Here is a 25397-nt window from a genome sequence, read left to right on the forward strand (position 1 = left end):
GTGGAATAACCGGGATCTTAATTAACGCACGCGTATCCCTCCCTTGTGACGTCGTTTGTTGGGGTCGTTAGGCGAGAAATAACTGGAAAAAAAATGCGACGTTCGCGTGTTTGATCGCTTTCGAAGAATGTCGAACGGCGAGAATACCCAAGGAGCACTATTTCGTCTCGGAGAGCTGGAATTCGACGGCGAAGACGATCCGCTCGCACGTTTCTTTCACCGAATCGACTCGCAAACGGAAGTGATTATCGAATCGCGACGAAAACGTGCGAGATTCATCGGGCTAGACAATCGCTACTTGAAAGGCGACACACTCGGCGAAGGATCGTACGGGAAAGTGAAGGAAGTGCTCGACACGATCAATCTTCGACGATTGGCAGTCAAGATCATGAAGAAGAAAAAAGTGAGAAAAATTGCCAACGGCGAACAGAACGTTCAAAGGTTAGGAAATCGAATATCTGACGAACTTTAATTCAATTAATTAATTAATTAATTAATTAATTAAGGGAAATTCAATTGCTTCCAAGACTCAGGCATAAGAACGTAATTCGATTTTATGACATCATAAACGACAGAAGCAAAGAGAAATTGTAGGATAATATTGATTAGCTGTAATAATTAATTAATGATTATTTAGATACTTGATATTGGAATATTGCTCGGGTGGCTTACAAGACATGCTGGACAGTGCACCGCGTCGACGATTTCCCGTATGGCAAGCTCACAGGTACATATAACTTTTTCCTAAAAATCAATATTGGGGTTATCTCTTTTAGATACTTTGTACAGCTGATCGACGGTCTGGAATACTTGCACGGGCAAAGAGTCGTCCATAAAGATATCCTTTTTGTTCATTCTGTTTCAAACTGGAATGTCAATATTTTTTTTCTTTGACTCTGTCTCTCCTACATGTCAAGCCAGGCAATCTTCTCCTATCACCTGACCAGACGATTAAGATAACCGATTTCGGAGTAGCTGAAGTAAGAAATGTCCCAATCTCAATCTCCTCCCCTCTAAAACTCATTTCTAGCAATTGAACTTATTCTCTACGAACGACATGTGCCGAACGAGTCAAGGATCGCCGGCATTTCAACCGCCCGAGGTTGCCAACGGCTGGGAAGAGTTTTCCGGATTCAAGGCGGATATTTGGGCGACTGGCGTCACCCTGTACGTCTTTGTCTTTCCCGCGCGTGACGTCATTCACCTGAGATTGTGCGCTAGATTTAATTTCGTCTCGGGCGAGTATCCGTTCGAAGGCGAAACCGTCTTCAAGTTATTGGAGAATATAGGAAAGGGCGATTTCGCAATGCCGGCTAATATTCAGGATCTTCTCAAGGATCTACTCACGGGTGAGAGAGATAGAGAAAGAGAGCCCCGCCTACGCGCTTCTGATTGGTCGCTTACCTTTGTGACATCATTGGAGTGAGTAAGTGAGTGAATTTGCCTTGCAGGTCTTCTTGCTAAAGATCCTGAGCGACGTCTTTCGATTTCTCAAATACAGCATCATCCGTGGATCATCAAGAAACATCCTCGTCCCTATCGGGACGATATCGTCGCGTTGTCGCCGCTCCAGGAAGGCGACGACGTGCATCGATCCACGACGATGATACCGTATCTCGAAGATCTGCATGAGGAGAATATTGTCATGACGGACGACAATCAGGGCGTTATGATGCCGCCGACGCAAGAGCAGAACGCGGAGACGACAGACGGAGAATACCATCATCATCATCATCCAACTCATGATGAACTCCATGAGAGGCTTGTTGGAGGTATGACTGGCTGAAAGGTAGAGAGGTAGAGAAAGTAGTATGGAGAGGAAAGAGAACCATTATGACGTAGAGCGAGTATTCTACTTCCCATTGGTCAAGGGCTGGCTACATAGGATAACTAGAATCGTGAGAGGATTATGTAGAGGAGCTATGAGTAAGGGGTCTAAAAGACTGTGGCCAGGGATGGGGGAAGCGTGATCTATCCTTAGACCTACAGCTAATTAAAAGGGATAGTATGAGCAAATTATGACGTAGAAGGGCGAGCGTTCGGAAGTTTATGAGAGTCATTATTTGGGAATAAAAGGGATGCTATAGGGGAAGCATTTGAAGGTTTATGAGAGTTATTATTGGAAGCATCGTCTGTCTACTGTGTGACCAGGGGATGGGTAGCTTAGCTAAAGCCATACGTTTGATTATTCCTTCTTTATTCCAGATACCGGCTTTCCGACTCAACTTGCGGAGAACGCGTCGGTCGCAAACGGCGGCAGTCGTCGAACGTCTGCTCCCGCCGCTCAAATGAGTTCGAGAAAATCGTCGAGTTCAGGTGGCGGAAGTCGAAAGAATTCCAGCCGAGGAGGGAGCGCCGCATCCGCCGGTCAGACTCGCCGAAGCAGCTCGTCCCAATGTAAATCTCAATGAAACCTATATAACATCTACGGCGAGTCTCTCGTCTTGCCCGCTATCCTCTTTTTAAACGAACGCTAGCTCTCTTTTTTTTTTGCGATTTGATAAGAACGTAATATATTTATGGGATCCCCAGGAGTTTTTTTACGACGAGTGCACCGGCGGTTTGTTGCTTTGCGAGCTTTTCCTTGACGGCGAGAAGCTGCTTTTGTACGTTCGACTTCACGTCGTTGAGATGGCTCTCGAGAAGACTGCACAAAAAATGATCTATTTTTGTCTATTTATTTGATTGATTGACTTTCACCTGGCAGTGACGAATGCTCCTCTATTCGTCGCAATCCAATTTCGCACGGAAAAACGTCGCAGGCGTAGAAGCAAAAGCTGGGAAAAGTACGGAGGACCTACGACATACAAACTTACAACAAAAATTTAATAATTATTATTCTAAAATCTCACTTTTTCTCTCGCAATCGTGCTTGATGAGTCGCTTGACGGCCAAGTGACCGACAGCGTCGCAAACGATGTGACTCTACGCAAACGAATCAAAAGAGAAGTCGTATCCCCTGCTATAAGGAAACTTGCCTTGGGATCAAAAGGCTGTGCAATGACGTCAGCCACCGCTTCCATAGCCGACAGAACGTCCCCTTGAGAAACGAAAATAAAAATAGGGTTATATAGGTATGAGATATTTTTTACCAGCTGCTTGATCTAATACGACTTCAAGAAAGAGTGATCCGGCTTTGTTTCGCAGTAAATCCTCCGCGTGATCGCTGACGTATTTCAGAAGTGGTTCAGACACCGCTTCGCGCAGTTCGCCCCATCGCATCTCAGCTTCTTTTTTGCTAAAAAGAATACGGAATTTTTCTCGTCGACGTCGGAATTCGTTTCCATGGACGCGCGCTTGCCTGTTCGGATTGTCGTCGCCCTGTTTCAGAATCGCGACGACGTGAGGATGAAAAGTGCGAGGATCGCGCGGATAGAGAAGATACTGAAGAACTTTGCGACCGAAAGGATCGCTGATTAACTCGTCCAGCGACGCGCTAATCTCCTAAAACAAAAGTATTGGTGCAAGAAGTGGCTTTGGGAACAACGAGTACCGATAAAAGAGCCTTTTTCACTAAAACCGTGTCATCCACGCTGTCGAACACGGCCAGAATGACCATGTGACCGTGTTCCTCCATGCAGATCTTCTTCACGTACGTTTTAAAGGATTTGACTATAATTTTCCGGTCCTAAAAGAAGCACAACGCATAGACTATTTTAACCAATGAAATTTTAGTCTTTACCTTCGTTGTTCCATGCCACAGGCATTGCATTGCGACTCGCGATCCGTCTCGCGTATGTAGCATCTGAACGCAGACTTCCCTCATCGCTTCGATGACCTCCTAGGAAAGCCAGTGCAATAAACGAAGTCCTTGCGCCTTTCTGCGCCTACCGAACGCGCGGCTGGCTCGGCGAAAGCGAAGAAATCGGCGAAGGCTTTGTGAACGATGCTGTACTTGACAACATTTCTAAAAAAGAAATAAATTATGATACAGTATATATCTTTTTTCTTGCTTTCTTACTTCTCCAGCAAAGGCGTTAGACATTCCTTCAAGTGTCTCATAACGTACGGTTTCTTGGCGGCGTCTCTTGTAAACAAATCGCCAAGAGTTTTCACGTCGGAGTCCTGGAAGGAGAATAGTCAGATATATAACGTTAATTAACTTCGTTACCTTGAATAAAGCGAATTGTGGACCGTAGAATTCTCCCACGAGCGCATTTCGCTGTTCCGCGTTCGCAAAGTCGTTGTAAGCGTACTCCAATACGCCTGCTCCGTCCTTCGAAAGAGAAGAATAGGTGCTCTGGCTGGAGGATTCAGAAAGAAGAATACAGTGCCTTACTGAATGTCTAATGAGTTTTTTCACGTGACCATAAAAAGATTCAATAATTTCATCTTTAACAGAACGATCCCTATGAAGATTATTTATTAATTAATTTAGAAGGAATATTTATATGAGTAGCTGCACTGTACCCATATTTCAATAGCTTCTTTACTGTGAATTTCGCGTACTTGGATTTGCAGAGATCCAGCAAATAGTCTATGGTGAAAAAACGTTTTAATTGTAACTATACACTGCGTTGGTCTCCCTAGCCTTTCATCTCCTTCAGGAGACACTTCTTCTGCTCGTCGTTTCCGAATTGTATACTGCACTGCACAACTCGTGCCAAATCATGTTTAAAAATAACCTAATTCAATTAATTAATTAATCTAATTACAAAATTCGAATTTCCTACTTCTTTAACGTGACCCGATATCAGACTGACTAGTTTCCCTATTTGAATATCCCTATTCGATTTTTCGATCTTACGCCTAATGAGGAGAATTTGAAATTTGAAGAAAATTCTTTTGGGGGGCGAGATCTCGCCTTCTCGTCGTCTCCCACAGTCGAATTGCGTCGCGAGTCAGCTCGTAGTTGTCCCTCTGCTTGCGACGCATCTCTTTGCGATCTCGTTTCGTCATCGAAGCGAGGGGAATCGTCTTCTCTTCCATTTTGCTTCGCTTCGAATCTCCTCCCTTCTCGCCGTCGCTGGGCTGCTTTCGCTTTTGTCCTCCTTTCGGAAAGACGACGTGCGCGCTCGGCGTCTTATCGGGGCTCGTTTCGACGCGTTTCTTCCTTCGAAAACGAGTCGCGCCCCGTTTTTTCGTCGCTAGTGCGCCTTTTCTTCGTTTTGACGCGTCTTTTGGCTTCGGACCGAAGCGCGACTTACGCGAGACGCTGCGAAGATGAGTTCGTACAGTGTACATCGAAGAATCCTCTGCTTTCTTACCCGTGCGACCCCATGGTTATCCGGGTAACCTGTCTCTGCAGATGGCGACTCGATTTACTGCACGCTCTCTGCATCGAAGTATTGATGCCAGTGCAGCAGAATACCTTTCGATATCGCTTCCGCGACCCGATCGAAAGGCTGTGTATGCTTTAGACGCCTAGCGCTTTCCATTTAGCCGCCGCGAACTTGATTTTACGCCGTTCTCTTTCTCTTCTTCCTTTTCCTGGCTCGTTGGGGTCGTTTTCTCGTTTGATTGAGCTCCGCGTCGACCGCGAGGTTCTTCTTCGCCATCTTGAAGTTCACGCGTTTAGGCGTTATCTTATGCAATCACCGGTTTACGAATTCGCACCTATTGTGAGTAGAACCAATGAGAGCGCTTGGTGAGCCCCACGTGACCCCAACGAACCAATGAGCGCGCTGGGCGGGGCTACGCTGTTCAAAAGCGAAGTGCGCACCGATTTTCCTTCAGTTGCGGCTGAGGGTGGATGCGTCGCGGTTCGCCGTGTCTCATCCTTGAGAGGACTGGCTCGGGAGATTTGGCAGAAGGCAAGGAAGGATAGTTGGAACTCAGCGTGGCCCACGGTTAATTCCGTGCCGGAGCCTGTAGGCAGGGCGATGGGGGGCTTCGGCCTCGGTTTACGCACTGGGCAGACGGATCGTCCGAGGTCTTATTGTCGTCAACAAGTACGGCCCGCGCTAGGCTCGAGCGGGCACGACTTGGAGGGGGTGTTCAACTATGGTCTGGTTGCCGGCACTTTTCTCACCCGAACGACGCGATTAGACCGACGATGATCTAGCCCAGGAGCCTTCGATTCCTCCATTGCACTGTCTTCATTGTCGACTCCTACAAGCAGTGGTCAGCCTTTCTCCACTTCCGCAAGGCCCGGTTCTTCTCAGGAAGACATACCGAAGGCTTTGGTACCAACGAGCCGGGGGACTCGGTTTTAGGGGCCGACTCTCGTCCAGGCGGTACTGATCGGAGTGGCCGAGGACCCGCAACTCGCCCGAAACTTTTTGGAAGGGGGTCATCGCTTTGCGAAGACTTCCCTGGGCTACGACGCGTCCGAACCTCCCCGCGGTGTAGCCTGGGTGGCGCTAATACGGACGCAAAATCAAAAGGTACGTAGAAAAATGAATTTTCAGTATCTTATTTTGTGCTTTTTAGATTTGTTTAGCTCGAAAAAAAGAAACAACGGCATCATGGAAGTTTGGACGAGGACGCCGACGAAAACCTCTTGAAGAAAACTGCTGTGCTACTTGTACTTTCTTTATTCAAATAAAAGATTTCATTTACTCGTTGCAATTCGGTAGCGCAATCGTCAATCTGGGAAACAGAATGATTTATCTTCGACTTGGGCAGTTCGGTTTCGCGCCTGAATGCGAGCTAGAGTGTAAAATTACGGATGGAACGTCGTTAGAGGACCGCAGGATCGCTGATCAGCGGGAGGCAAAAACGTTCAGTTTCTATCAACGAGTCAGTTCGTGTAACCCCGTTTGTTTGCTCTGTGCAGAGCGTTGCTTCGTTCAGCGCATGAACCTGTTATTTAATACTACCGTACTGTATATGAAATAAAGAATTCTGTGCAATTGTAATTGTTCGTGGAGAATCTGTAAATGAAATACATGCATGTCTAAGACGCGTGCATCTAGTTAATTTTGAGCATAGGCATTTCTTTATCAGCTCAGTGAAGGTTGGGAGAATCTCGTTTATCCAAGTCCTGTTTCCTACTCTACGTGTAAAAATTTCCCTAGCACGTATACCGTTCAATAAAGGCTTTAAAAAGATACGGAAAAACTGTATAGCTTTTGCCCATGATACCCATAACTATGATGGAATAATCTCCATCGATGCACAGATGAGTCTGTGGCCTAATAGCACTATTCAAAATAACAACGCGTTTTGTAAACGTCACCATTTCCCCGGGCATAAGCCCCGTCCGATTAACCATTATCGCAGTATGAACATCCTCAAGTCGAAACGACGGCATCTGATCGCCGTCAAGAGCCATCATCGCTTTGATGAGATCATACGAAAGGAAATATCCTGGCCCATTGATCAAAGGAGGAAAAACGGGTCGCGGATAATCATCCATTGATATATAGTATGCACTCTTTTCGTAGCGAACCGGGATCGCATCTAAGCGACCGGCACCGCCGTAGAAATATTTTCCAGCAGCGGCAGATTTTCGACCCAATTTTTCCAATCGACGCGAGGCTTTTTCGTAGGCGAACGGCGTCACGGATCGAAGCCATTCGAGCGTCGCCTGCACGTTGACGTAGCAATCGTCGTCGGTTTTCAGCAAAATTTCGAATTTGACGTCACTGCGAAGGAAGAACTCGAAAGCGGCGATTCGCTTTCGAGTTAAATTATAATAGTCGTCGAATACGTCGACTTGAAGGATGTCCTTGTAGCGACACGATTCGGCGTCGATTTGACGTTGAAGGTGTGCGGGGGCGCCCTTCGTCGGTTTCCCGACGAGAAAAGCGTACGACCAGCGATTATTCTGCACGAAATCGGGCGTCATACGCGCGCGCGAGCGAAAGAGAAGGCTGCGCTGAGCGTGACGTCGATCGAAGTTGCTCGGCGCCGAAAGGACGACGATGAAGAGGTACGGAGACGGAGACGATTCGCAGAACGCCGCCGAAGCGACGTGCGATGCGTCTTCGGTGCACGCCGGGGGCAGTGTCGAGTCGTTGACTCCGACTGACGGTGGAACGAAGTGCTCCGGGCACTGCTTTGCCTGAGTTTGTTGTTTCGGTCTTTCGGATTGTATTGAGGCGCGTATTTCGTCGCGGAGCCACGGTACGTCTTCGTACTTTCTGCGCGCATTCGATAGGGATCTGAAGACGAGGAAGATTTGAAAGACGGCTAGGAGGAGGGCTGCAGCTCCACACGCGATGGTTCGAGACGAAGTCATTTAGCGCACGTGTGCTAGACGATCATTTAGTTAGGCTTTACGCAAAAAATTGACAACACAAATTTTTGTCTCCGTAGCTACTTACAACCAAGGATGCCAAGCAGGATCCATTCTACATAGATTGTCCACGTGGCTCGCTGCAGCCACGTGCTTATTCACTTTACTTTCGCCCCCTTCGAATTGAGCAAATCCTAGTTGATTAGAATAAAATTGGCATGCCTCCCTCGTCATTTTATCACTGTCCTACCTTGCAATCTACTCATAATCGCAGAAGAAGCCTGATTCACCATCTTGATAAGAGTATCGCTGTCAAGTTCAGGCTTCGTCTGACCGCTTTCTTCACTTTGCTATTTTTTAATAGGACAACTAATATAACCCATCGTTTTACACAGGTAGATACGTACTCTCTTGTGCCAAGCAATGACCTCATCGCAAAGAATAGTTTTCACAATGCCACTCAAGCTGAACTGCGGCTGAACGGCGCAGCGAGACGCCGCAATCACGGCCGAAGTGAACGGGCCAACGACGCCAATCCGACTCGCTAATTCCACCATATTCGGCGTGAGTCGGAAAGAAACGGCGCGATTCGCATCGAGTTCTCCTAAAACCGTTACGCTAGCGAGTGGGGAACCAACAGGGAAGACGCAATCAGTACCTGTTGTGTCGTTCACGTCAAATCGATAATAACTGAATGCTACCTGACCCGTATCTCTCGCCACGTAGAGCATTTCGGGTCCCAATCGGGTCAAGTGCATTCCGTACTCGAGAAAAGCCCCCAGAGCAATTTGCAGGGTAAACTTAACGACTCGTTTATGAAACTATTACGCGGATACCAATACTCTACCTGTTTCCGGAAAGCCCAGTAGTAAGTCGCGTCCTGATACGTGGAAACGGCCCAGTTTTTGAGAACAGTACTCGGTATCATATTCGATTGAACCTACGGTGAAACATGGATAGATGACGTAGTGATTTTCGGTTGTAATGCACCTCTTTGAACGTATCGCGCAATACGGCTTGCGACACTTGCCCCCCGCGAGCCTGAGCGGCGGCAAGGCGTTCGTAGAACCGCGTCACTGGAGCGTCCGGTTCCAAATCGTGCTGCTTACAGTACTAAGAAAAAGACGTCATCGTTGTTTCATCTCTAGTGTGCATTTTTTACCACTTTACCTGTTTATATACGTCCAGGAGGCAAATGCTCGACGGATTGTCTTCGACGAGTCGCATTTGCGGCGAAACGGCGACGACTTTGGGGACGTAGAACACCAAATTTCTCTTGCACGATTCCTAAACACGAAGAGAAAACGTCATCGTCGCGAAAAATTTGAACAAGGACGCGAATAAATTCCTTTCGCTTGGAAAAGTAGATATTCATTGCTCTGCATAGCTGAAGTACGCGCTCCTCTCGTCTGGAGTCGGTCAAGCAAGCGTCGTTGGTCACCAAATAGGGATAGACCTTGAAGGAAAAGATACCGTGAATACTCTAGAAGCTCGGCTATTTTTCCTACCTTGCCATTGTGGCCGAGAATAAATAATCGACGCGCCGAGATGCCGCACTTTTTAACGATTTCTACTCGCGGCATAAAACGAGCGATTTTAATGCAATACGACGTCGGCTGAACCGGACAAGGTATCGGTGAATTAGGCACAATGCGAACCCTCGATTCTACCTTCGGTGAAAGGAATTCGCCGGGTAATTCTACTTCCGTATTAGATAGGGAGAAATTGCTTAGAAAACGGCACTTTTCTTCCAGCAAAAACGATCTAGAATTAATCAAGAAATTACGTTTTTTTCTATGACGAAATTTCGAGGACGCTTACTTGGGTAAAAGCGCTATTTCTCCTTCTAAGATCTTGATCCATTTCTTCAGCTTTCCGATGAGATTGTGCAGTCGCGCGGAGTTGGGCGAACTGAAGTCGAAATCGTGCGAAAACTTCGCTTTGAGCTTTTGAAAGAGCGGATCTTGCGACGTCGCCAATCGGCGCTTCGTCAACGACTCAGAAGCGGCGGACGAAAGCGTCGAACTGATGCTCGAAGACGATTCGAAGCCGAGACCGAACGTGCTGATGAGCTTGCGAAGAAAATTCTGCAGTTGAGGAGTCGTCTGAGCATCGGAAACTTTATAAGGAGAGAAAGACGTGGGAAATGTAATAATAATTTAATGAGTGGTTGTATACCGTTGTTGCTGTTTTCAAACGCAAGGGTTTGGCATCGCGCTAGAGTGTGCTTCAACTGTCGAAGCACTTCTTCGCACCAATTTTCGCGAAACCATATCATCTAGGAGAAAGGAAAGGATAGAAAATTTTAAAAGTATGAGATGAACGTGTACCTGATCGACTATCGCTTCCAAAGCCGACAGAAGAGTGGGATGAAGTTCGCGTAAGAGATGCATAATGCGACTGCATCTCCACATCGCCGCCGTCGCTTTTAGCGGACCTGGCGTCTCGGAAGGCGCTGCGACTCCTTCAAAATCACAAAGGATAATAGATGAAGTTTCGTTGCCTATGCGTACCTGAGGAGTCGAAGGAAAATTTCGGCGCTTGAGACGACGACGTCGACGACGATGACGACTCCTTTTCCTCGTCTTGGTCCCCCCCTTTCTCGTCTTTTTTATCGGAATTCGATTCTTCGACTTCCATTGCTTCCGCTCCTCCGCCTCCTTCTTTCGAATCTTCGCCTAGATCGAAAGTCGATGAACTGCCTAACAGTCCAAAAGACGGCGACGTGCTTGTCAACGGCTGGCTTCCGCTCAATTCGCTCTTAACTGCGAGAAAAAAATAATGGAACAACGCGCAAGATCATGAGACGTACATTTCTCGCTGTGCTCGATTTTCAGAGTCAGATAGAGGGTGCGAATGGGAAAGTAGACGGCCTAGGAGCGAGTTTACGTCTTCTGGAACGACATGGTTAGCTCTCACTCTCACCTGAGGAAAGACTCTCCCGATTGTGAAGAGAAGATTAAGCATTTGTTTTCCTTCCTTGCGAACAAGACACGTCAATAGCTGGGGAATCCTAAAAAGAAAAAGATCCACGTTGGTTTCTGCTATAGTTTGGCTAAATGCTTACCATGGAAGCCAGAGATTGGGAGGCACAGTCGTCGCGTATTTGTCCACTACCTCGGCGAGAGATTTCTGAACGAACTACGCTCGCGACGAAGGCGAGAAGACGAATACTCAAACGTACCGACTCGTCGTCGAAAGCGAGCAACCAGATGACACGCGACAAGTACTTTCTCGTTTTCACTTCGTCGTTTTGACGGCAGGCGTGGAGATAGCAGGTAAGCGCCGAAGCGCCGACGTCTTTTTTCCTATAAATGAGCCGCGTAAGAACGAAATGACTCCCTCCCGTGCCGTGGGTTTTCTCTACCTGTCTTTCGTAAAAATTTGATCTAGATAGTCTCCCCATTGGCCCCAGGCTTCGGATAGGTTGTCGTTCAGTTGAACGGCGGATGAAAAGCATTTGTTTGCCTCATCGGATCTTTTTTAAGACTTGGATGACTTGGAATATAGGGGAACTGTCTCCTTCTCACCGTCCCATCTGCGCTAAGAACGTTCCCTTTTGCGTGAACACTTCAGCCGTCATTTCCTTAGTGAAGAACTTGAGATTGGTCGATTCAATTAAATCGAGGCCCTGAGAAAAAGAGAGTTTTGAAAGAACATCTGGTACAACGAACTAGGGAGAGGAATAAACAAACAAAAGCCCTCAGATCTCATAATCATAAGTCATTGGCTCGCAACCAATATCAGATAAAGGCCAGTTGACAGAGGAAAAGAAGAAGAGAACAAGAGAGAAGGAGAAACAGATAGAAAAAGTCAAGGCAACGTGACCGATATCCGACCGACACCTCCCTCGGCAATTTCACATCAACGGGCCCCAAAATAGAAAAAAAAAACACCCCATTTTATACCTCTTGCAAATCCTGCCGTCCGCCACTAGACGCAATCTGAAGATAACACTTCACCTGCTGCTTAATCTTTTGAAAACAATCCACAATAGGCACACTGGGAATAGTGTGAATCCTACGTGCAAAAAACCCTCGCGTTTTTTTTCCCGCCCGTTTCGAGTCAATGTCTCACCGACTCAAGTTGTCCAAACAAACGTTGCATAGATCGTGTTTTCTCGCCACGTACGCGTGATGTATAATCGCCCACGCGGACGCGTGAACGCCGAGCATGGCGTGATTCGTCTCCGGCGTCGCCGCCGCTTGATCGTACGCCGAAACGACGGTCTGATAATGATGCTGACGCCAAAGAAAAATATCGCTCCAGTGCGAAAGATCGTCCCAGAGATTGGGAAGCCGATTGCGCCACGTCTTCACAATCGCTTTCACGTCGTGAAGGCTCGCCGCTCGGCCGATGTTCGCCGGGAGGAGAACGTTGTGCATTTGACCCGCTTCCTGGAGTTCCATCACTTGTTGAGCCGCTTGGAGAAGAGGAACGTGGACGTGAGCGACGATCGCCGGTAAACGCTTCCATTGCTTGATCGCTTGATTGGTCGACGCTTCGACGACCTTTTGAACCTAGAAATTCCAATGAAGGATATCTAGTTATTTTCTTTTTCTTACTGTTGGCATGTGTTGGTCGTCGGGGTGGCTAATTGCCATGTAGCCACGGAAGATTTGAAGTTTATAAGCGAACGTTTCCGGACTGCTCATTTCCACTTGGTTCAAAGCGTCCTTCATAGCAGGCCAGTCGGGAATTTTCCAAGCGGTTTCCAGCACTAGAAAAATTCACCATAAATATAATAACGATATTATTATTTTAGTGTTCGCTCACCGAGAAGAGGATTTGGCGACGTTCGACTCTTTCCGAATTCGACCAAGACGTTCCATTGTCCCAATTCTTTGCAGCAGCGAATCCATCGTTCTCTCCATAGCCGATATTCGGGAAAGGCGGCAGGATGTGAAGACCCGTGAGCCGATTCCTCCTTAGCAACGCCCATCGCCTAAAAAAGAAATAAAATACCGTGAAATTGAATTTCGTCTAAAGAAACCTTTTCGTATCCGAGCTGAGCCTGTTCAAAGAGTCCGTGCTGCTCATTCAAAATAGCCGCACTCGTCTCGGAAAATCTAGAAAAAAAAGGAAAGATTTAGATCTAAAACTTGGGAAGAGAAATTCTTTCCTTACCGACATCGTTGATGCCACAGCCCAGCCCACGTATCCTCTTCCCGTAGCAAGGAATAGAGCTCAGAGAGGCTGTCAAGAGTCTCCTATAGTATATACGCGTTCTGTAGAAAAAAAAAGACATCGCGATCGTTTTTTCTCCTCGCCTGTCGCGCCGTTCCGAGAAGATCTTCGTCGGTGATCTGGTGCTCGGCAATTGCGCCGGTTCGCAGGAGTCGATGCTGCTGCTGAGCCTGCGCTTGCAATTTCGGCGACAAGTAGTCGCACGCGTGCGCATGCTCTTCGAGAAGGAGCGTCGTTCGATGCCACGCGTTGTGCGTTTTGCCGAGATACTTCAAGATCGCCGGGCGCAGAGAGATGTGCGGCTTGCAGCGCGACACGCTCTCGAGAAACGCCTTCACCGCGCTCGGATGGCAGTCGACTTGAGTCAGGTGACTGCCGCTGCAAAGAAACGGGCTTATTTCTCCGCTTACGGTCTAAAAAAGGATACGGTTATCACGAAGAAGTGTCGTGTAGACCGTACCAATTTTTGTCCCTCGCTGAGCAGATCCCAAAGGCGAGGAAATAAGTGTATCCACACGCGATAGGCGAGGTCAGTGTCAGTGTGACAGAGCTGAATTACACCAGCCATCAGAGAAGAAGTCTACAACGTATTCCGTAGTCAAAGTTAAATGTGAATACTTTACGCTAACCTGAATGCTTCGAAGACCCTGTAAATATTTTATATGCTCCGTTATCATCAGTTTGAGGGCTTTTGACGAACTGGCGTCGTTCTTCAATTCGATTTCCATAGACTAAAGAATTGGTTCTATAGAAATACTAGAGTCTCGGCTCTCTCTCTCTCCCTACTTCGCTTAATCGCTTATTGCCGTCCTCCCGCTCAGTCGAATCGACTTTTAATCGTTTCCCGTAGAGCTCCCAGTCGATTTCCTTCGTTTCTTTCTTTTCCGGTTTGGCTGTGATCGCGGGCAATTGAGCGAATCCGTAGCAAGAGCCAATGGGACGATCCCACGTTGCTAGAGCCAAGAGAAGCTCGATACATTGCTTGATCCAAAAATGATTCCCCATGAACTCCCAGTTCTGCGAGCAAACGACGTAGAGAAGACGATCGTACAATTTCCGCTTGATGCTCGTGTTGAATATTTCGAAGAACTTCGCTCGCACGGTCGGTTGCGAGCAGCGCAGGCCGGCGAGAAAGGCCGGCTCGAGTTTTCCCGTCAAGTCGCTGCCTTGGAGGCTCTCGTCTCGATAGACAAAATTCACGATTTCCAAGAATTGAGCGTTGAGTTCTTGCTCGTTTGGAAAGCGTTTCTCGTAGAAGGACATCATTCGGAAAAGGAGAGCCGATTTTTCGCGAAGGGAGGGCGCTTGCTGAACGTGAAGCTGAGACTAAAAAAATAGACAATAAAAATAACACCCATTTTTTTTTCTCCTCACCTTTTGCTTCACCCATTCGTCCACGATTTTCGTGACGGCCTTGAGAAGTTTGATATCCTAGGGAATGCGTAGTTTTAAATAGATAAATGGGAGCGGAGAACTAACCGGAGATTTTTCGATGAGACTCGACAGAAGTGCGATGAAGTTCTTTCGCATTTCCTGCGAGAGCGTAATAACCCTCGTCTTTAGTATTTCCAGTCCAAGAATCAGCATATCGATCATGACTAAAAGGAGAAAATTGTTTGTTTTCTTCTAGATATTGTTCTCCACTTACCCGGTGACGAAGCCGCCTCATCGGTTCCGGCCAAATGATCTCGTTGCATTTTCATTAGAGCCTTGACGAAAACGGGTGCGAATCTGTAAAGGATTTAATAAGACAGGCGTCGCAGTTAGTCCGGAAATTCTCTTGCCTGTCAATGTAGCTCGGATTGTGACTGCACACCGCTTTTAGGATCATCAAAGTTCCGTATAGTGCCATTGTGACGGCGTTTCCCGATACGGCCGATCTAGGTTCCCTCTTTCGTTCCAAACGCTTTGCTACTAGTTCCACTACTCTCTTACTTTTCGTACGTGTGAAGTCCGTCGTAGACTACTCGGCTTATGCTCGCGTACAGTCCATCCAGCTCTTCGTACTTCGAAGCGGCGCTGGACGACGCTGTAGAAAAAGATTGATTAATAAGAATACGAAGGGAAGTATATTTTGCACAAGATTCTGCCGGGAATATCGACACGAGCTTGGTAAGAAGAGAGCTGATGGCTCGAATGACCTAGACAGCGGTTCGATTGCTTCCTGAATCCCTAATTTGCCTACTTTTGTGTTTTGACTCGACATGCAACTGCTGATTCCCCGCTGAAGTGGCTTCAACGTTGCGAGAACGATTGGTCGCGGCTACAAACGAAAATTGGAGGAGGAGACGCGTCTCTTCGCGACTTATTTATACCATAACGGACATGATAAAAGTTAGGACTTCGAGTGCCGTGCAAACGTTGGAGTAATTTACAGCCGGCACGGGCTCTGGCTGCGCGGTAGGAGGCTGAGAAAAATCGATGAAAAAAAACAAAAAAATTGAATGACGTATACTGACCATTATGACGGTGCATAAGAGTTTGTCAAACCAAGCGACTTTCATGTCTGCGTCTGTATTAGAAAAGAACTAAAACTCTGAAAATTTTTAAAGGCTTTGGGTTTACTTGGCCAAACGTCTTTCAGAGCTGTCTTTAGCAAGGCCAGGCAACGGCGCGAGAGAAGTTCTCCGGGACTGCTACCCGTCGATTGGGCAGTCGGTTCGTTTACCTGCGTTTTCATAAGAAATTCTCTCGTATATAGAACTTTTGGAACTAACCTGACACGCGATTCGAACGAGGAAATTGGCGACGGCGTCGAGATGACTCTTTTCGAGGGAATAGCGCGAGTCTATGCCGCTTCCTGAAGGGCGACCGTGAACAGCCTGAAAAACGAATTTAGAATTATTTATTTATTTATTTTATGTACTCACGGTAGCCAATTTGGCTCTTTTCGCTTCAGACGCCATTTCTTCGCCGGACCTCTTTATTCCAGCCGCCTTTGACGAAAGATAAAGTGAAATTTTAAACCGTGCGTCTATTTTTGCTACACTGACCGTTGTCGCGGGAGATCCATCTCGACTGCTCGCTCTATCTCCTTCCGAAGCCTAAAAATCAACATTAATGCAAGTAACTGAAGCTGTAGACCTCCGAGACGCACGTCTATCTGCTGCTCTTTTATCCGCTGCATTTCCCATTTGATTATTACTTCCGCCAAATCGACTGCAAGTCTCCGTTGCTCAATTGTCGCCTAAAAAATTCAAAGTTACCCCATAAAAGCACATGAGACACTTTATTTATTTACAGTCGGTGGATAGCCGAGCTTTTGCATTGAACTGATCATGTACTGAATGAGATAGCCTCTGACCGGATAGTAGACTTTGTAGTGACGCACGAGAAGTTGCCTACAAACAAAATCAATTAAATAAAAAATCACGGAGTAATCCTTACAAGATGTGAACTAGCTGAGCCACAGTGTGACCTTCTTCGACGATAATCTTCTTCGTCCAATGCATCAGAACAGTCTATATAAATAAATTGAGTGTCAAGGAGATTGCTGATGCATTCTGCTTACGTTTCCATCGTCCATTCTCGCTTGTATTGCCGGCGTAAGCACTTCTAGCGCTTGCCGGATGACTCCTCTAGCCTCAACGGCGTGAGCCTTCAGTAGACTAACAAATACCTAAGTACGACGAAGAGGTAATACTCTATAGCCTCTCCTTAGCAAATTCCAGCTTACTTGCAGTACGATTTTCTTATGTATTGCGAATTTGGCTATGATGTGAGCAAGCAGCAAGTGACCGTGATATCGCGCCGCTGGATCCTAAGATAGGGGGGAATTCGCCGCAGATATAACGCGTCTAGAGCGGCAACTCACTTCGCATTGTCTTGGCAACAAGCAGGGCCAAGCGTACGCGGTCAAACGACGCAATCGAGATCCCTGTTTTCTATAGAAACGCGTAGAGAAAAACTACGTAGCCCTGGCGTATACGTACTGGAGTTTATTCGCGGGATCGTGTATGTACTCGGGCGCCTTCTCAACTAAAAGAGCCGAAAACTGCAGCAGAAGTATCCTCAACGCATCCTTAGAGGAATTAGCGTCGTTTTGGTTGTGAGAACGAGACGATTTTTATTTCGACTCACCGTCGTGGCGAGAGGATTGTCGGCGTCGATGACGCGCGCGATGAAAACGCTGATAATGTCGCCGTCTCGATCCTGATCGGGATTGGGAGATCCGCCGAGAAGCTACGGATTCACATAGGGGGGGGGAGAATTTAGAAAGAGCTTCTATTTACCAACCTTTTCTTTCTCTCCTTTTGCAAATGATGCCGTAAACGTGGGAATGAGGACGTGCTGCAATGCCTAGAATACAAAAGAGCGTAAAAAACGGTTCGCACTTATTTCTTTTTCTCCACTTTTGCTTTCAATTCCTCCGGGAAGTCTTTGTTTTCGAAAAACTTTACGAATTGGTAGAAGACGAAGCGTCTCTCTTCAGGAGAATATTTCTGGAAAGGGTGTTTGCTCAATAAGCTACCGAGAAAAAGGGCTCTCGTCTCACCAGTGCGACTTCGCGGTCAAGAAAGTCTTTGAAAAAGAGAAAGGAGGGCATGTAGCGCTTCGTGAATACGCGCAACAGTTCGAAAAGAAGCTCTACGTCCTCGCGATGATACCTGGAAGGCGAACGAATAAAACGTCGGAACGTTAAAGTGCGGAAAATCAAAACTGACTTGATGTACGATAGAAGACACTTGACCAGAAGTTTCGCCTCTTTCCATCGATGAACGACTTGATTCATCTAGCCAAAAATACACCGTGACAAAGTTTAGAATATTTATTATAAACTACGAGTGTCCGTTGTTGAAATTCGGGCGATCTCCACACAGCCGACAAGCAATTGACCTAAAGGACTAAATAAGAAAAGAAATACTTTATAGGAATTGGGGTTTTGGTACCAGATCTCGCTGCTCTGGCTTGGCGAGCCACTGATCATTATGCTTCACCAGAATGCTGAAAGTTTAATTATTAATTTGTACAGTAGTGACGTCGATTGTGCTTTGCCTTGTAATCAAAATTCCCTGATAAATCAACTCAGCAACGCGCTCCTGATGCACCGCAGCGCTTTCACCCGTCTTTAGTATAAAGATTATAAAATTTCTAGAAGCTTGTAGTTCAATTTTATACCTGATTTGGACTTCTAAACGTGCAGTGTATCAGTTTCTTCGGATTCAATTCGATGTAGGAGCGAAGAGACTCCGCTTTGTCTTTCGTCAACCAATGCTAAAGAGATCTTTGAAAATTGAAATTTTCTAAATTTTAACGCACGGCGAATAGTCGATTCGTCGGCGGATCGGCCAGCCGACCGAGAATGTAATCGACTGCCTGTTCGGGATAGCGTAGAGCCATTTTGAATAAGGGATCCCTGAAGGGACTGCCCATCTTGAGACGCGAGAAATGAGCGCGTTTATGACCACCTAGCAAGCGTAAGTCTACCTCGAACGACAGAGCCTTTTCTCCGCTTAAAACAGCCGCTAAAACGGGTTCGAAAAGTTTGAAGGACGCCACCGGAATGAGATGAAGTGTGTGAATAATCGCGGTGCAGATGCGAACCTCGCGAGACTGAGAAAAAAAGGGCGAGTCAGAGGCTGATACGTAAAGTCGCGACTCTACCTCTCCGTTTCGCCGCGGTCCCATAGACGTCGCGTTAATGATCACAGCTTCCATCCACTTCTTCAAATGGCTTAGCAACGTGTCGCACAGAGTCTCCTTGAAACAGTAGGAAAATAAGCCGGTGAAGCGATTCAATTTCTGCGTGGAAAGAGACACGGTTATGACGCTCGTCGAAAAAAATTTCTTTTTTTTTGACCTCCATGAATTCTGGAGTGAGATTCGCCGAACTGGCGAGATTCTGCAACTCGCGTTTGATGCTTTCGTGAACGAGTTCCGGATCGATCGTTTGACCGTCGATAAACTGGTAGAAGAAATTAAAAAAGGAGAATTTTCGCAGATAAATCGCTTTACCCTTTTCATGGATTCTTCGGCGGCCAAAGCAACTTCGCTAGTATTCGAGTACAACGCCTTAAAAAATATAATTCAATGGAGAAGAATTTTCAGAATTTTTTGGTACCTCGTATAGAACTTTGAAGATTTTCTTTCTGCAGTCCGATATGTAATTGCAGGCGGCGAGCGCCGCCAAGCCGCTCTTTCTCAACGGAGTAAGCGAAACGACATTTTTGTAGCACGGCAACGCTTGGAGTTGAGTGTCGGACGACTCGCAAATAAAGAGCAACTGGGGAAAATAAGGAGAGCTCTGAATTACAATAAACGTTGACTAACCTCTTGGTAGAAAATCTGGTGTTCCTTGATAGATAGATCAAGAGAAAAAAGACGCGGTTTCAACGTCGTGCAAAAGGTGAAACCGTCCTGATTAAAATCTCAAAAGAAATACTAGTTAATAGTATTAATGCCTACCATCAGACCCAACTGGGTGTTGACGGGTTGATGCCTTAGAAAATGCTTCTTAGGCGGAATCATATCTGCGAGGATGCTCTTGTGAGGCTGCATTATTTCCGGGACCGATTTTCCAGTCACTTCAGACAGGACAGACAGCAAATGATAGGCCTAAAACGAGAGTTAGGAAATGATACTTTTTTCTGCATTGTACCTCTTTTCTGACGATCTTATTCTGCGCGACCATTTCCTTCACCAAACGCTGCGTCACTTGCCCAAACGCGAGCAGCTGAACCGACTTCGTCTCCTCATCATTCTCAATCGGAGGATTGCACTTTCGTAGCAAATCCTCGAGCAATTGCCTCGCCATATCAACAGTCCCAGAAGAAACCTAAAAAAAGATAGAAAAAAATGAAAAGTATTTAAACGCTTTCGTATCGTACCTCTCCACTGAGATCCATCATCACAAAAAGCAGCGCGGAAACGAATACGATCTGCCGATCGAGCAACCAGACAAGCGGCAACTTCTCCATCATCCACATAATCGCCTGACAGCCGCCCGCTTTGCTATACCACGCTCTCTCGTAACAACACCCGCACAATTTCTCGCACAGCGTTCCAACAAGCGGCAATCGAGCGGCGACGTCTCGCGATCGCACAACCGCCGTTACGGCGTCGAGGAGCCCGTTTAGGGCGTCGACACCGACGCCGGCTAAGTCTTTGTCGTCTGATGACATCACGGTTGCGATTGCTTCCATTAGAACGTCGCTGTTTAGTCGTGCGCCGCTGCTTGGCTCGTTTTCTTGGATGACGGCGATGAAGGCGATGTGGCGTACGGTGCCGAGGACGAATGGCGACGTTTCGGGTTGGAGTTCTTTGATTGTTGACGCTATGAGCATTCCTTCGAGGGCGCGTTTGAAAAGACGGCGCGATGGAGTGATTGGTTTTGACGTTGATGAGGAGAACTCGCTGGGAACGCTGGATCGAAAAAAAAAAATAATAATAAGAGGAGGTGTATGAGGGTTTGGGGTTACTTGAAATGAAGGAGACAAGCGTGGAGATCTTCTTCGCTGTCTGTCAAGTCCATGGAGGAAATGATGTAGGATTTGACGACGCACCACGCTTGCTGGCGAGTGTGTAAGCCGACGTTTGGAAGACGAAGAACGCTGACGGCATTTTCAACGACCTAAACAGTATTAGTACATGTATAAATTTAATCGAATTTTTATACCGATGCTATGGGGAAGATAATGGGATTCGAGCTCTCGGGAAAATAGAGACCTACGCCCGGACCAGAGCCGTTATCATCGCTATATTTTAACTAGGAAAAAAATCAGTAGGACGTGTTTTTTTATTTTTGGTGTTTCTCACTTCTTGCGGCTCGCAGAGCATTTTCCGGTTGCCGCCGCCGAATTTTCCGAGCACGCGAAAGGCGACCTGGGCTATTGTGTCCGAGGGGCTTCGCAACTGGCGCCAGAGCGCCTGCATTAATTCCGCGCGCACCGGCTGTATGTGATCGTACAAAAAATCCGGCTGCAAATTATCGACGCACAATTCCAACGTCCTCAATCCCTAAAATAGAGAAAAAATAAACGAGGAGTCGACAAAACGGTTCCTTAGTGGTCGTGCCTGGCTGATAAGCGGCTGCGATCCGTTTAGCGCCGACACGAGAGGATCCATGAGCATGGGCAAGTAGGGAAGCAAAGAGCTGAGACGAACTGGAACGGTGAGACACAGTTCAACGAATAGATCCTTCATTTGTTGGCGGTGAAGACTGCTTTGGAGTCGATTGAGTCCGCGGAGAAGGTTCGGTAAAAGGGGGAGGAATTCTTGGTAGAGAAGATCGTGACTTCCGCCGCCAATCGAGCGGAATAGAGCGCGAAGAAGTAGGAAGTAGTTGTAGGGTTCTTTCGCCGATTTTGCTAGGTCCATTGAGCGCGTAACGATTTCATGCAAGTGGGGCTATTAGGGGGAAACGTTTGGGGAGAGAAAACAGTGCGCGTTCTCGTACTACCTTAAGCATTTGCTCGTTTTCCTGAGCGAACAAGGATACTGAACCAAAGACGAGTTTGAATAACTTCAGGTAGAGATTCGATCGTTCAATATCGACTGAAAAAAAGCGTTCTAAGCCTGAAAACTATTTTTCTCGCGACTCACCTCCCATTTCCTCCATTTTCTCGAGCAGAAAATGTATCATGACAGTGGCAAATGTCGCCGAAGTGTTCGGATTCGCCAGAAACGTGTTGGGGATGATTTGCAGGGCGTAGTTATTGTGAATCCGTTCCACCAGATACTAGAGACCCCAAAGAAACACGTGTAGATGATAGTACTCTAATTCTAAGCGATGTATGCATAGGAAATTCGTGTCTCGACCGTCAGGTTGCTGCTGGGCTACTCAACTGAACCCGCAGCAGTTTTTACAGAAGAGAAATTAATGTTGTGCTGTACAGAAAGGGGCAGAAACCCATGGGGGGAAGAGCTACAGCCCTGTGAGCAAGCACGTTGCTAGAACGACGATTCCTAATTGCGTACCTCAATCATTCGGCCGAAAACTTCTTTGAAAGTCGTCAAATTCATCATTGTGAACTGAAATTGTATTTTTTGAAAAATTTGGTATTGAGTTTGAGACTTTTTTACCACTCCGGCGAAGTGTTCCAGAATTTCCTTTTCTTCTCTCATCTTGACGGTCTGACACGTCGCCGGTCTCAAGTAGAACGATCCGTTGGGTGCCGTCATCACTTGATAAATATCCAAACAGAGAAGAGCTGAGAAAAAAACCCCATTTTCAATTAATCAATAATCGGAAGTGATAAACACTTACTGTATTTCAATAGGCGAACAAAGACGGGCGTTTCTCTCGGAAAGAACGTTTTCTGGAGAACTAAAGTAAAATTAATAACTAATACGGGTTGATTTGACGTCGTTTTTGCCTCCTGGTGCCTTGCATGAGCCCGCGCCCCACGTGATCGTCTTCACGCCGCAAACGAGAGTTTTCACGAGGATTCGACAGTCAGATGCACTCAGAACATTCCCACCGGGAAACAAAGAGGCGGAGACGGCGTTTCCAGCGTTTCCTGGAAGAGTTTGTCCGGGTAAACGCAAGCCGGAAGCTGTTGGGGTGAGTAGACTCGGTGCCGGTAAGCCCGGCGTTGTAGCTAACATTGTAGCGGGAGTCTATTGAAAGCGTCAACGTGAGATAATTAAAATTTTAAATATTTTACCTTTGGGGGCTCGGATTCCGGAATTGATCCGTCTGGATTTTGTCTCACGCTATATAAGAAGTATTGAAGTCCTTTTTATTTATTCTAATGATTTACCATTTTGAAAATATTGCGGGTATTTGGTATTTGGCTATTGTCTGGAACTTCTGCACAAACACCTCAAGCATCTGTATCAGAATGTCTCTACCCTAAAAAGGAAATCTTCCAGTAAGAAAATATAGTCAGGAAAGTGTCATACGTTTCCGTCAGGGTCGCTTTTCTGGCGAATGCACTCGACCAAATTCAAAAGCAACTAATCAAATATAGTTGGGAGGCATTTCGCACCGTAAAACTAGAGACCGACTTTGCACGACATTGTTTGTATGCTGACAGGCAGCGTCTCGTCGTTGACGTTCTTTGCGAACATGTCCACGGCGAGAGCGAGCTGCTGGAGCGATAAATGTCCACGTACGTGGTGCACGAGATCGGCAAGGGTACTATAAGCCAATGGCCTAAAGGGAGAAGAGTGGAAACCGGTGTAATAAGGGGTAGGGAGAGGAAAGACCTAAGCGATTCGCGTGTCGTCCAACCGGTGCCAATGAGAGTATCTTCGTCGAGGAGTTTATCAATTTGCGGTACGAATTCTAAGATTACGAGGAGTAAATGCGTGAACAGAGGGCCCCGCTTGACTAACGGTTTCGAAAATCGGTTGGAAGAATGTGACGCGCCGCAATCAGTAGCTCCTTTCGTAAATAAGCTACTTCCTAAAGAAAATCACCGCTTTGCTCTTGGATCTCTTAGAAAAATGACTGGTTACTTACTGGTGGGCAGTTTTTGAGTAAAGATAGCATGCCTTGCACCATGCTTGGAGCGTAAACCTTCACTACGTCCTACGAGAGTTTTCCCTAGCTAAATTCTTTGATTTTTACTACTAGGTCACCTGATAAATTTTTATCACGTATGCTAAGAAGGATAGAGTCTTTATTTGAGCTCCCACGAAGTCAATGTACGTTTCTTTGCTGACTGAACTCAACCTGGGTTCAAATTGAGATCAGTTTTTGATATTTTGTGTGACTCTAAGCTCACTGGGCAGTTGTGTTTGGACCGAGGACTATTATGTTGATTATTAGAGGAATAAATTCGGCTACGGTAGCGTGAACTTGTTGCTTGTACAACTGAGATGGTTCAACTTAGCTGCAATACTATTAAATATATAGTTTTATACCTGATACATCAACACCACGATGATGGGTAATTCTGCTAGAACTTTGAGAGAATTTGTGCCTTTTGGAATTCCGTGTTTCTAGAGAAACAGAGTTGGGATCTTTTTCTCGGATTTCTATGAGTGACGGACCCCCTGTTCTACTTCTACTGGGCATTGGCCAATTACAACGGCCCCAGGCTCCACTTTGACAGGGCCTCCTTCCAGCTGCGCTTGCTATATAGGAAAGTCTGTCTAAATTCAGATTTATTCTTGTTGAAGTCTAACCATTGCCGTGCTCAGGTCGCGATAGATTGTCTGAACGAATTGAAGAAATTGGCGAACCTGTAAAAAGACCACACATAGAAAAAAAAGTGCCACATTTTAAAAATAGAATATAACTGGCCTCTATCTGAAATGGCGGTCGTAATTGCTTGTGAAGTTCAATGATGATTTTGAGACAAACAAGGACATTCTCTTCATTTTCCGTCTACACAAAGAAAACCTTTAGAACTCGCCGATCCACAAAGAGTACCTTACTTCAAGAAGACGAAACATCACATTCAAAATCCCCTAATCATAAATTATGCGTCACACAAAAAGCCCCGTATTTGGATTGAAATAACGAACTTTGGCGTAAGGCTTTAGCAAATCGCTGACGGGAATGCGATGAATAATTTCCAAAAGCAATTTTCGAATTTGCTATGACGTCAAAAAAAGGGGTCCCCTTGGAAACGATCTCGAAGCCAAAAGACAAGCTCACATGATTTAGACTCTCGACGATAAAGCTAGGCTCCCCTAGAGAGAAAACTTAGACCCCAAACTAGGCACCTGGATGGGGGCGTGGCGCACCCTCGCGCAAAAAGGCGAGAAATCTCGGTACCGCTTGTTCGAGAAACGTAGCGTGTTGCGGCGACGTGACAATGTTCTGCAAAGGAAATAGACTTCGATTTCGAATCGAATCGTGGGCTATTACGTCGAAATTCTCGCTTAGTTCTTGCGCGGCGCGAATTTTCGCCTCCACTTCTAAACAAAGAGGTCTCGTTTTACGCGCAGCGTCTTTTTTAACGTAATCCTGCATCTTACCGTGGCCCGGCTCCGATATGATAACGATGTAGTTGCGAAATTTCGACGCGAGGACGGCGTGTTGGCCGCCTGAGCCGATGCTGCCGCCACCGTCCGATGCTCGTCGCGCTGCCATCGACCACAACAAATCCGACTGCTCCGATCGATCGATCAAGCGATCGATCGAACGAGAACGCCGAGAAAAGAAGGTCGACGACTGCGCCTGCGCGTAGGAAAT

The 25397-nt window shown here is 46.6% G+C and overlaps 3 protein-coding genes across 4 annotated transcripts; 1 reads left to right on the forward strand and 2 right to left on the reverse strand.

The window, feature by feature from the left end:
• Positions 1-31: 31 nt before the first annotated feature.
• Positions 32-2543, forward strand: LOC136190371 (serine/threonine-protein kinase stk11-like). The gene is made up of 9 exons (XM_065978507.1): positions 32-441; positions 507-590; positions 638-727; positions 777-838; positions 910-980; positions 1031-1167; positions 1222-1349; positions 1452-1772; positions 2206-2543. Exons 1-9 carry the CDS (start codon positions 128-130, stop codon positions 2409-2411), a joined length of 1413 nt encoding a protein of 470 aa, XP_065834579.1. The 5' UTR covers positions 32-127; the 3' UTR covers positions 2412-2543.
• LOC136190368 (pumilio homolog 3-like) lies at positions 2460-5460 on the reverse strand. Its single transcript, XM_065978502.1, has 17 exons — positions 5208-5460; positions 4805-5155; positions 4674-4749; positions 4532-4625; positions 4411-4477; positions 4280-4349; positions 4112-4216; positions 3962-4065; positions 3832-3907; positions 3683-3781; positions 3494-3628; positions 3302-3444; positions 3093-3238; positions 2979-3040; positions 2853-2925; positions 2701-2797; positions 2460-2647 (listed from the first exon to the last, which is right to left on the reverse strand). Exons 1-17 carry the CDS (start codon positions 5279-5281, stop codon positions 2518-2520), a joined length of 1902 nt encoding a protein of 633 aa, XP_065834574.1. The 5' UTR covers positions 5282-5460; the 3' UTR covers positions 2460-2517.
• A 2677-nt stretch (positions 5461-8137) lies between these two features.
• On the reverse strand, positions 8138-25390 carry LOC136189929 (transformation/transcription domain-associated protein-like). 2 transcript variants are annotated; one of them, XM_065977980.1, is made up of 98 exons: positions 25181-25390; positions 25071-25120; positions 24947-25022; positions 24858-24892; positions 24725-24796; positions 24635-24667; positions 24501-24584; positions 24383-24439; positions 24248-24331; positions 24119-24196; positions 23980-24068; positions 23834-23927; positions 23715-23783; positions 23588-23657; positions 23459-23537; positions 23258-23405; positions 23153-23206; positions 23011-23102; positions 22915-22963; positions 22624-22867; positions 22515-22574; positions 22331-22458; positions 22226-22279; positions 21851-21986; positions 21708-21802; positions 21323-21655; positions 21065-21265; positions 20925-21014; positions 20728-20879; positions 20137-20671; positions 19908-20084; positions 19715-19864; positions 19580-19666; positions 19371-19532; positions 19265-19321; positions 19110-19214; positions 18914-19051; positions 18737-18862; positions 18569-18682; positions 18428-18523; positions 18305-18375; positions 18199-18253; positions 18092-18145; positions 17974-18041; positions 17805-17916; positions 17662-17751; positions 17546-17608; positions 17390-17491; positions 17242-17330; positions 17124-17193; positions 16986-17069; positions 16821-16928; positions 16697-16770; positions 16551-16650; positions 16407-16496; positions 16303-16353; positions 16180-16245; positions 16027-16131; positions 15875-15977; positions 15769-15821; positions 15625-15717; positions 15495-15572; positions 15390-15450; positions 15245-15338; positions 15094-15189; positions 14958-15040; positions 14789-14907; positions 14684-14740; positions 14096-14635; positions 13939-14040; positions 13770-13889; positions 13393-13722; positions 13250-13332; positions 13116-13191; positions 12899-13067; positions 12688-12842; positions 12200-12642; positions 12031-12142; positions 11653-11753; positions 11490-11600; positions 11307-11430; positions 11190-11254; positions 11048-11135; positions 10935-10995; positions 10636-10887; positions 10453-10586; positions 10301-10400; positions 9944-10241; positions 9793-9886; positions 9631-9738; positions 9467-9578; positions 9293-9405; positions 9113-9235; positions 8970-9062; positions 8781-8922; positions 8530-8726; positions 8373-8472; positions 8138-8316 (listed from the first exon to the last, which is right to left on the reverse strand). In XM_065977980.1, exons 1-98 carry the CDS (start codon positions 25293-25295, stop codon positions 8207-8209), a joined length of 11613 nt encoding a protein of 3870 aa, XP_065834052.1. In that variant the 5' UTR covers positions 25296-25390; the 3' UTR covers positions 8138-8206. The 2 variants fall into 2 exon arrangements, with proteins under 2 accessions (XP_065834052.1, XP_065834051.1); XM_065977979.1 differs by having other exon boundaries at positions 15245-15450.
• Positions 25391-25397: the final 7 nt, after the last annotated feature.

The sequence above is a fragment of the Oscarella lobularis genome, chromosome 8 (genome assembly GCF_947507565.1).
Source record: "Oscarella lobularis chromosome 8, ooOscLobu1.1, whole genome shotgun sequence".
Taxonomy (NCBI): Eukaryota; Metazoa; Porifera; class Homoscleromorpha; order Homosclerophorida; family Oscarellidae; genus Oscarella; species Oscarella lobularis.